At 33.5% G+C, this 11973-nt stretch overlaps 1 protein-coding gene across 19 annotated transcripts in view; it reads right to left on the minus strand.

The window, feature by feature from the left end:
• Window positions 1–11973, minus strand: part of SYNE1 (spectrin repeat containing nuclear envelope protein 1) — a 569990-nt gene that overhangs the window by 200809 nt on the left and 357208 nt on the right. For all 19 annotated transcript variants that reach the window (XM_016428964.2, XM_056818948.1, XM_056818954.1 and 16 more), the window contains 5 exons: window positions 8034–8371; window positions 7714–7858; window positions 6816–7034; window positions 5747–6009; window positions 708–873 (listed from right to left, as the gene is read on the minus strand). In XM_016428964.2, coding sequence (XP_016284450.1) covers window positions 708–873; window positions 5747–6009; window positions 6816–7034; window positions 7714–7858; window positions 8034–8371 — 1131 coding nt within the window. The remainder of the gene's footprint in view (window positions 1–707; window positions 874–5746; window positions 6010–6815; window positions 7035–7713; window positions 7859–8033; window positions 8372–11973) is intronic.

Consider the following 11973-nt stretch of genomic DNA (forward strand, 5'->3'; position numbering starts at 1 on the left):
AAGCCCTTTCCATTTTTTATACCCATGAAAGAATGTAGAGGGCTACCTTTGCAGATGCTGTTTTTGAACCTTATCCTCATTCTGTTGACATCGGAAAGAAAAAAAAAAGTGTTTCATGTTCCCTCACTTAACTTAAGATGAATGTCAATTATAATCTATTGCATCTGGATATGGTTATATATTTAGGTTTATTGTTAAGGAATCTATTTTTATCATATAAAGCCAATTATTGTTAAGTTTGTATGTTGTGAAGCAGTGATACCCTTTATGATCCATATTTAGTATTTTAATTCATATCAAATAAGAATACACATTGTGAAGCTAAGAATTTCCCTACATTAGTCAATAGTATCATAATCCATATTAGATATATTTGTCCTTCCAAAAATACCAGTTACTTTTTGGGGTCATTTTGTAGACATGCTAAGATTGAAGCAAAAACCTGGTAGGAATTCTGGTACTCCAAAATATTTAAAAGCAATAGCTGATTTAGAAATTGGAGGGTTTTCCTTCTTTTATTTTTCTAGTTCTCAGTTTCAGTCTCTTTAATATTATAACATATTCAACTAATTTAACTAAAACAACTACTAAATTCTATTTGTCCTACAATTTTATGAAATGGTTCCATTTACAGTTTTCACAGATGTATTGTGTCACAAAAATTATGTCTGAAATTCAGAAGAGGTATAAAACAAAATCTTTTGTACCTTCAATTCTTCGAGCTGAGCATCTATTTCTATTGTAGGATTCACCAAATATTCTTTTGTTTCCTGAATCCAAGACTTCACTGAATGAATCCTGGTCTCTACTGCTTCACGGTCCTTTAGTTCTTGTTTTACCAACTTCCCATTTTTCTTCACTTTCTCCTGCATGCTACAGAAATTTCAAAAGGAGAATATTCAAGTTAATTTGAGGGAAATAAAATAATAATTAGGTTAAAATGTAAATTCCAAAGAGGAAATAAAAAAAAACCTCTGATGTATAGATGGTGTGTGTGTTTATACAAATTATATAATATATATATACATATTTCCCAAAATAAATAATCACAAAACAAATATACAACTTCACAAATAAAGAGATGTTGTGAAATTAATTTTATTAAGCAGGCATGCATTGTGTCTATCTAATAGACTCCTGGAGCAGTTTAGTTTAGAGAATGTTAAACAAAATGAAGGTATAAAAAGACTACTATCTGGAATATGAAAAGTTAAGAATTGACTATATCTGTGTGTCATTTATTTACAATTAATTTTTCCAACTAAATTATTCTGTGGATTCACTAGAGATTCATTTCACTTTGCTCTCTAAGACATAAACCATTAACATGTCACATGTTAATGAGGAATATTTGATTAGCTTCATAATAATAATTTCATAATAAGTAATAATAATAATATACCAGTTGAAGATTTTCAATAAAGCTTTACATATATTACCTTACTTGATCTTTACATAAAGCTATGAAGAAGATGCTATTATCATCTTTATTTTATAGCTGAGGAAACTGAAGCATGGAAAATTAAATGACTGGCCTGGATCATACAAGTATTTAATGTCTGAAGAAGGACTTGAACTCTCAGGTTTTTCTGACTTCAAGTTCAGTACTCTAGGTACTGAATCACTTAGCAGTTTGTATTATACATAATTTCAGAAATTCTAGTATCTCTACCTAGTGGTAGCTATATTTACTTCACCTACATCTGAATTTTAAAGCAAAACATATGATAAGATGGTGCTATACTTAGCCTCTTAGATTTTAGTTAGATCTGTAATTTTTTTCTCTTTTTATTTTTAATTTACAATATTTTTTATGGTTACATGATTCATGATTACCCCCATTCTTCCTTAACCCCCTCCCAGAGCTGACAAGCAATTCCACTGGGTTATACATGTCATTGTTCAAAACCTATTTCCAAGTTTTTCATATTTGCAGCAGAGTGATCTTTTAACATCAAAATCCTAATCGTATCCCTATCAAACTACATGATCGATCATATGTTTTTCTTCTGCTCCCACAATTCTTTCTCTGGATGTAAATAACATTCTTTTCCCTAAGATCCTCTGGATTATACTGAGTCATTGCATCACTCCTAGTAGAAAAAGCCTGTTACATTTGATTGTGCCATAATATATCAGGTTCTGTGTACAATGTTCTCCTGGTTCTGCTCCTTTTGCTCTGCAGAGATTCCTGAAGGTCTTTCCATTCACATGGAATTCCTCCAGGTCATGATTCCTTTCAGCACAATAATATTCTATCACCATCAGATACCACAATTTGTTCAGCCATTCCCCAATTGGAAGGCATCCCTTAATTTTCCAATTTTTTGCCACCACAAAGGGTGAGGCTAAGAACATTTTTGTACAAGTCTTTTTCCTTATTTTCTCTTTGGAGAACAAACCCAGCAATGGTGTGGCTGGGTCAAAGGTAGGCATTCTTTTAAAGCCCTTTGGGCATAGTTCCAAATTGCCCTCCAGAATGGTTGGACCAATTTAGAACTTCACCAGCACTGTATTAGTGTTCCAATTTTACCACATACTCTCCAACATTTATCACTTTCCTTTGCTGCCATATAGGCCAGTCTGCTAGATGGTACCTCAGAGTTGTCTTAATTTGCATTTCTCTAATCAGGAGGGATTTAGAACACTTTTTCATATGCTTATTTATAGTTTTGATTTTATAATGTGAAAACTGCCTATTCATGTCTCTTGACCATTTGTTGATTTTTTTTTTTGTAAATTTGACTGAGTTCCTTATATATTTGGGAAATCTAACCTTTGTCAGAGAGTTTTGTTACAAAAATGTTCTCCCAGTTTGTTGTTTTCCTTCTAATTTTGGGTGCATTGGTTTAGTTTGTACAAAACCTTTTTAATTTGATAAAATCAAAGTAATTCATATTACATTTTGCTATATACTCTATCTCTTGCTTGGTCTTAAATTCCTTCCTTTCCCACAGATCTGACAGGTATACTATTCTATGTTCACCTAATTTATTTATGATTTCACTCTTTATATTCAAATAATTTACCCATTTTGAATTGATCTTGGTATATGGTGTAAGATGTTTATCTAAACCTAATTTTCCCCATGCCATTTTTCCAATTTTTCTAGCACGTTTTTTGTCAAATAGTGAGTTCTTGTCCCAAAAGCTGGTATCTTTGGGTTTAATTGAATGCTAGTTTGCTGAGGTCATTTATCCTTAATCTATTTCATTGATTCTCTCGTCTTTCTCTTAGCCAGCACCATATTGTTTTGATGACCACTACTTTAAAGTACAGTTTAAGATCTGGTACTGCTAGGCCCCCATACTTCATATTCTTTTTCAATATTTCCCTTGTATTCTTAATCTCTTGTTCTTCCAGATGGACTTTTTTATGATTTTTTTCTAATTCTATAAAAAAGTTTTTTGATAGTTTGATAGGTATGGCACTGAATAAGTAGATTAATTTGGGTAGGATTGTCATTTTTGTTATGCTAGATCATCCTATCCATGAGCAATTAATGTTTTTTCCAGTTATTTGGTAGATCTGTAATTTTTATTTAAATTTTTTTATGTTTGGGAAATTTTTATTTAATTAATTAATGTAGGATATTTTTCCATGGTTACAAGATTTATGTTCTTTCCCTGCCCTTTCCCAGCCCCCTCCCATAGCCAATGCACTCCTCTGGGTTTTACATATGTCATTGAAGATATGTAATTTTGTAAAGCTTCCTCTGAGGGGAGAGAAGCTTTAAGGTAGGAAGATAGAGACAGGATAGAAGTTTTAGATACCACGAGGGGGATGACAGAGTCAAATTAGAGATATGAGGTGGCAGGAATGAGTCGTTATTAATTATCCATAAGCCACAGCCAAGCTTTGATCAAAGGACCACTCCGAAGGCTTATACCAGTCCAGAGATCCACATTTAATACCACACAGGTCAGAGAAATGAAAGAGAGATAGAGAAGGTTTAAAGATGGAGCTTGGCCAGAGGCCAAGCTCCTGCCAGGACAGCCATCAGCTAGCCTGAAAGAGAGAGAGAGAGAGAGAGAGAGAGGGGCGGAGCTTGCTGGGCTATATATAATCTTTGATATGCAAATATACACAGTACATAGGGATGATTCTCATTGGTTAATGACAAGGTATAGGTGTGGTTTCTCTTAACCAGGTGAGCACAAAGAAACCTGTGTTCCCGCCTAACCTGGGGGAAGCTGGGGTCAAGGGTCAAAGGCTTTCCCAGCCACGTGCAATACTGAGCATGCTCAAGACTGAGCATACTCTCTTCTAAGGCAATCTGTACATACCAACTGTTCCCCTTGCCCATAGCTAGGGGTGGACTGCTACATTTTGAACCATAGCTAAACCTAAAGTTGCAACTATCAGGCCTTTGTGAATGATTCCTGAAAACAGTATCTCAAGTTCTCACATAAGTACTAACATAAGTGAAAACAAGAAACTTTATGTCTCATCTTCTACTAGAAAGATCCACCTTGAAGTCCTGAGAGCTTCTCAAATTCAACAGGTATAAGATAGAATTCTTTATCTCCACCCCTCTCTTGTTCTTCTTACTGACCTCATTTCTATTACGGGTACAACCATCCCATTTACTCAGGCTTGAAATACCAGCCATATTTTATTCCTTCCTCTCCATTTCCTTCTGACAAATACTGTCAAATTCTACTTTTATAATTTATCTCATGTACATCTTTTCCTCTTCCTTCCAATTGATGTTTTTCTAATTAAGCCATCATTACTTTTCTTTATGGATTTTTCAATAGTCTCCTCATATCTCCAGCCTCTTTTTTTCCTAGGCTCTTTTCCATATATTCCATCTTATTCAAGGCTCCAAGAGCTACCTTCTTCAAGCAAAGCTCTGATAATTACTTTCAACAACAACAAAAAACTTATTAAGCTCCTATAATTGGCAGGTAAGTCAGGCTAGCAGAAGTAACAAGACATCCTGAGGGACATGAGGTTAGTTTGCCCAACTACTACTACTACCTCCCCTCATACTTGGGGGAGACTTCCCAGGATTCTCTGCCCAGTTTCAAAGCAGCAGTGCCACACAACACCACCAGCCCTACTTCCAATTTGACCCCACAGCCATCATCATACACAGTAAATTTTTGGTGAAGGGACTACCATCCCTTCCAGTCATTACCAGAACTGTTGACTGTTAGTAACAAATATTTTAGCTGTAATGTTCTGAAAACAGCAATACCTCTTCAGATCCCAATTCCAGCCCAACCCCTGCTGCTAGTCTAGAGGAATAATTCTTGTAAAGAAGCAACTTGGCAACTGTATCCCTAATCTTATTGACAACATTACATACAGAAGACCTGGGTGGAGGGGGGAGGGGAGGACTCTGTACCATAAAATAGTTCAACATTAGAATCAGATCTGAGAATATTGATGGGAATAATAACAAAGAATGTACACTAACTATCTGTTTTGCTACACAATACTAAGGATCATAAGGCCCTTCCATATGGTTTGCAACTGGAACCGCCAGTATAGATTTTCCTGGAACTTCTATTAGAAGGTTAATTCCTTGAGATCAAGAGTTATCTTACTTTTCTATTTACATCTCCAGGGCTTTGCCCACTGTAAGCTCTTCATAAATACCTTTTCATTCATTCAACCATCCATACAATGTGCAAGGCACTGTGTGAGTCACCAAGGATAGAGAGATTTTGAAAACCCATTCATTTTCTTTTCATCTGTTCTTATGTCATTCTTAGATAAAGAAAGCATGTATGCTTACTTAAGGCATCTATCTTGCATTGCTGTGATTTCTTGAATGATAGGTAGCTCTTCTTCAGTAGATGACTCTACTTCCCCATCATGTAGCATATTCAGAGCTTGCTGCTTCAGGACACCAAGAGTTGCCTGCTGCTGTTCTACCTCAAGAATAAATGTGTCATGATATTCAAGGAGTGCCAAGAGTTCAGTTTTTGAGGCTTTTTCTGCTGAGCTTCCAGGTAAATTATCTTGTAGCTGATCTATCATTTCAGTGGCCTTTTGAACCTAAAGATGCACATAAAATTTATGAACAACAAAAGAAACTAATAAAAATTAAATATGAAGAAACATTCAAATAGAGGCAATTCTACCCCCTAACTCTGACCCCTGCCATTTGATCACAGATAGCATTGGCAAATTAGGGCTATTCTAAGAATGAATGTGTAACCTCATAAGAGTTAGAGGACATAAACAACACACCATAATTATCACAAGGGAGGGTAAAAGCCTTCTTTTTTCAATTTCTATGCTCTAATCTCAAAATAGCCAGGAGCCATCAGTGATATTGGGAAGTAAACATTTTTCTTGGAAATAATGTTAGCAGAAGCTGAATGGAGAGTTTCTAAATCTTTAATTAGAAGCATTTGTTTATATTAGAGATGGAAGAAATTTGACAAATGATATAAGTATAATAGAATGCAATGGGCTACTTTTCATGTTTACTTGGTTAATCTGCATATTTTACACTTTTCTGGAGCCAACTGGAGAAGAAATATATACAGAAGACTGCTAAATGTATATACTCTATATGGAAATTTTGCAAAGGAGAATATGCCTAGTATTTTCTGGAGTTATTCTGACTGTCAATTTGCACAAAATAATGTATTCTAATATTATATATTTGTTTCTTTTGTCCATAAATTTAAAATGATAAAAATGGCCCAACCAACAAAAACTCTTTCTACTTAGATCCAGATTAGAATTTTTACTCTACTATTTACTCTGAAGCAAGTTGTATAGTCTCATCAAGTCCAAAGGTTTGGTCTAGGGCATTTAAGCCTCCTGAACCCTAATGTATTGAGGAAAATTACCTTGCCATTGAAACTTTTCCACTCATCAACTGCATCTTCCAGAATCTTCTCCTGGTCCTGAGCTACAGCACGAATGCGCGTCCAACGTTGCCAGACAGTAGTCATTGACCTGCTGATGGTTGCTTTGCTGGCATCATTTCCATTTTTTTCTAACTGAGAGGCCTTTTCTTCTAGGGATATAATCCTTTCATGGAAGGAGTTTACTAGAGCTACCAGTGACTGAAAAAATAAAGGAAAGCATCAATACATTTTAATGCATCAATAAATATTACCAAATTTTAATTCTTAGGATTTTTGAGTGAGAAAAGTGCCAAACTATCTAAATTCCACACAAAAATTATTTTCCTTTGATTTTAAAAAGACTTGAGTTTACAGAATCCTTTCTAAAAATTTTAAGTAAAGGAGAACATGGTTATCTATTAAAAGTGACTAATTTTTAAAAAATCTTTGGAATGTTTTATTGTATCCATGTTTTAACAATTTGCATGAAAAAAGTAAGAAGAATTCAGTATAAAGATTCATTAAGATTTAGTCTTTACTGAGATTGTGGGAAAGAGCTGGGTATTGCAGTTTTTAATTTATAGGACTGATTTGCATCATTCCAAACTATCACCAACAACTGGTATTTGCCACCCACTTATAACAATGCCTTACAATGGCATGGCATGTCAGCATACTTCCTTAGGAAATCACAGAAATGCCTCTATTTGTAAATCACAGAAAGGCATTTCATATGGATGGTACTAATAACTGATGATAGTTACTTATCATTAATTGGGACATTATTTGATGTATATTATTCACATTTATGGAGCTTGAGTGAAAATGAAAAAGGTTCCTAGAGCCTCTTTTTGAAAAGGCCATTGAAAATACATAAAGCAAACACAGGAAATCTTACCTTGTGATCCAGTAATTTTTCTTCTGCTCCACAACTGGAGGAAGCTTTAGACACAGAAAATTCAGATAATTTCTTTTCAGCTTCATTCATCAGCTCAATAACTTCCTCTCTTGATTTCTGATAATCCTGCCATTGAGTTGCACATCTTAGGGGTGAGGGGGGAAAGATGATACTAAGAAATCATTGACAATAAATAATGTGAAATTATCACTCATTAGTATGCAGAGCTCAGGCTAGTCTTTGTAATTAGTATGTTCCTATTTCCACTGTGAAAATATTCTTCATTCAAATTTGAAAGATTACAAAAACCAAAGAGATACCTTTGCAATAGGTCTAGCTGAACTTGAGATTCCTGAATGACTTTCTTGCCCTTTTCTTCCAAGGAAGCCACTTTCTGCAGCAGTTCTTCCTTTCCAGTGGTTTTAATAAATGGTTCCATTTTGGACACCAAAACTTGAAGTTCTGCTAGATGACTATGGAATTCATTTTCAGTGCTGAAAAATTCTGTGTGGCTTCTTAGGTTCTCTTCAGATCCTTCCACATCCAATCCACTGCCTGCAAGCTGTAATAATTCTTGAGCATCCTCAAGCCAGTCTTTAGCTGCCTGAAATACTTGATAATACTTCTGACACAATTTATATACTTTTGTCAATGTGGCCTATAAAAACAATAATTACACATAAAGTAAATTCAATTATTTAAAAATTAATAAGCACAGTGCTGAAATAGATAGGACTCTTCTATAACATAAATTTAGGTGTTTCAATAGTGTAAAACAAACCAAAATTTCTTCAAAATTCAGTAATCATCAAACAATGTAGAAGTTAGTTTTCCAACAACTTCAAGCAACCAGAGCTTCTTTAACCAAAACAGGATATTTTCGAAGAGGTGACATTATAGAAGAAGATTCTGAGAAGCTAGTAATGCTATAGCAGAGAAGAACTAATGGGCTGAAAAAGGGAGGAACATACCCAATAATTTGATGTGATTAACTAGTTGGTGGATTTGAAGAAAAGCAGTGCTTTTAATGCTTGGCAGTTGCAAAAGCAAATGCTAGAAAGTATGAGGTAAGTTGTCAAAAAAAGTTTTAAATACAGATTTGATAAACAAAAAATGGAGATTAAATAAGTATAGGAGATAGTGTTAATTGATGCAACCGGAATTAAAATCTGAAGGGTCGTAGGATTTAGAGGTCCTTTACTCAAATTCTATTTCCTTGCTAGTTAGTAGTGTTAAGGCGTATGAAGAAATTGCCCTGCAGTGATGAGCCAATAAAAAGTCGTGTACTTAAACAGTAGTATATAGAAAGGTAGTCATATACAGCTAGGTTGTATAATAAAAGTTATTCTAGAAAATGGATAGATTACAGATTTTATATAGTCAGCATCTATTTTTTGTCTAGTGCCCAATGCTAATCTAGTGTGCAAAAAGCATTTAAAACGTCTTTTTCAAGTGAGCAACTTGTGTTTAATTGAACTGTAATGGGTATATTTCTGATCCAGACAGTTGTGTGATTGATTCCAAGTAAGAGTTAACATCAGGAGATTGAATATTCTTAGTGAAAAGGAATCAGTGAGCCAGAAAATTGTAAAATACCCTGAAGATTTGCCAAAATTGATTATAGCTAGTGCCTTGGAGTTGTGCCCTGATTTTTAGGAAAAAAAAACCTTATTTCTGCTTAAAGCAGAAAAAAGACAGGTAAACTGTGCATACATATGCCAATGTAGCAGATGTTCAATGGGTAGATTGCTGGAACTGGACTTAGAAAGTCTCTTATTTAAATCCCTCATCAGAAGGACAAAAGAAAAAGATGAAAAGAAGAAAACTGGATGAAGGGATATGCATGATTTGGAATAATGTATATGAAATGATAAATTACTCATAAAATGAAAGTAGATATGCAGAATGAATTAGAAACCAGAATCCAATAATTTGTTGTGTATAAAAACATACTTAAAACAGAGAGGTTTATAGAGGATAAAAATAAGGACCTGGAGCAAAATATATTATATTTTAGCTGAAGTAAAATAAGGCAGGAGTAGCAATCATGATCTCTGACAAAACAAAAGAAAAAAAAGAAAGAAAAGAAATTAGCAGGGCAATTACATTTTGCTTAAAGGCACAATAGAATATGAAGTAATATCAATGCTAAACATATTTGTATCAAATGACTTAACATCCAAATTTTTAAAGGAAAAATTAAACTTTTATAGGAGGAAATAGTAAAACTATACTAGTGGGAGACCTCAACTTTCTCCTCTCAGATAAAGACAAATACGTCTATCTATAAAATACTGAAGAAATTAATGGGATGAATAGAATTTTAGAAAAGTTAGATATGATAGACCTTTGGAGAAAACTGAATGAAAATAAAAAGGAGTATACCTTTTTCTCAATTATTACTTCCACAAAAACTAAACATGATTTAGGACATAAAAACCTCACAAATAAATTTTTAAAATCAGCATTATTAAATTCATTTTTTTCATATCATAATGCAACAAAAATTACATTCAATGAAGGACTATGGAAGCAAAGACTAAAAATTGCTAAAAAAAATCTAAACAATGAGTGGATCAAAGAACAAATCATAGAAACAATAATTTAACTAAAGAGAACAACAAAGTAACAACAATATACCAAAATGTGTGGTATGCAACCAAATCAGTACTTAGAGGAATATGCTTATCTCTAAATGCTTACATAAATAATGAGAGAAATAACAGATGAATAAACTGAGTGTGCAACCAAAAAAACAACTAGAAGAGAACAAATTAAAAATCTACAATTAAATACCAGATAGAAATCCTGAAAATCAAAGGCAAAATTACTAAAATTGAAAGTAAAAAATATTTTGAAATAATGAATTAAACTAATAATTATTTATGAAAAATAAAGAACAATAAAATAAATAAACCATTGGTTAATTTTGATATTCAAAAAATCTCTCCTCAGAAATTTACTAGCTATGAAACATTGGGCAAATCACGTAATTTATTTGTCTCAACTTCCTTAACTGTAAAATAGGAATAATAATATACCACATCTCAGAACTGTAAGAATCAAATGATATAGTATTTCCAAAGCCCTTAGCATAGTGCCTGGCATATAGCAAGTATAATACAAATGCCAGATCTTATTATTCCTTATCATTATTATTAAAACCAGAACTTCCATAAAGTAGGGAGCTTTCCTAGATTAAAAAAAAAATTTAAATGTTATAACCCTTACTTTCCACCTTAAAATAAATACCATGTATTGGTTTGGAGGCAAGAGTGGTAAGGGCTGGGCAATTGGGATTAAGGGTCACAAGCTAGTAAGTGACTGAAGTCACATTTGAACCCAGGACCTCCTGTCTCAAGACTTGGCTCTCAATCCACTGAACCACCTACCTGCCCGACCTTCCTAAATTTTCAAAGGTTGCACATATTTTCAGATTGATTACAGAGTGCAAGTGAATGTAAGGACAAAGATTTTAGTTATGTTTTGTTTTCTGAGTAGGTCTATTTGTATCTTCACCACTCAATCATTTTAGAACCTCAGTAGCACCTGCCCTGAGGGAGTAGAATGGCTGATATTTTAACCTTGTTTTTGCATGCTAATGTAATTTTGTCAATTCAATCTCTGAACCAAGGTGTTATCCATAATAAGAAACACTATTTTGTAAGTAAGTTTACAAGTTAGTTAATTGTATAGACATTGCCCAGTATTTTTCATCTCATTATAGTTTTAAAGATACAAAGACAATAATAAAAATAATCACTAGCACTTTATAAGCATTAAGGTTTGTAAAGTGATTTATTGTAATATCTTATTTTATTCCCACAACAGCCTATGGAAGTAAATGCTATAAATATCTCTATTTTACAGATGATGAAACAGTCTGAGAAAGGCTAATTGAGTTGATTCTAGTTAGACAACTGGTAAGTGACTGAGGCTATATCTGACTTCAGATATTCCTGACAATAGGCCTAGCACTCTATCCACTGCACCATCTAGTAGAGCTTAAGATTTTGGGTAAAGTCAGTTGCATTATCATTTAGTGATATGTATCATCATCTGATTTAAAATAATTTCTATGTTTTGAAGTAAGGTCATTCTTAAATATTCAATACAAATGGTTGAAACAATGAGGAAAATTCCTTTACATTCCATTAATAAGATGAACATCTCACTGATAATTGAGGTCTTATTTTGGTATAAAAATTTTAGAACTTATTAGGAAAGTTTTTTCACTCTATAAAGTGATAACTGTGAGGA

The sequence above is a fragment of the Monodelphis domestica genome, chromosome 2, assembly GCF_027887165.1.
Source record: "Monodelphis domestica isolate mMonDom1 chromosome 2, mMonDom1.pri, whole genome shotgun sequence".
Classification (NCBI taxonomy): Eukaryota; Metazoa; Chordata; class Mammalia; order Didelphimorphia; family Didelphidae; genus Monodelphis; species Monodelphis domestica.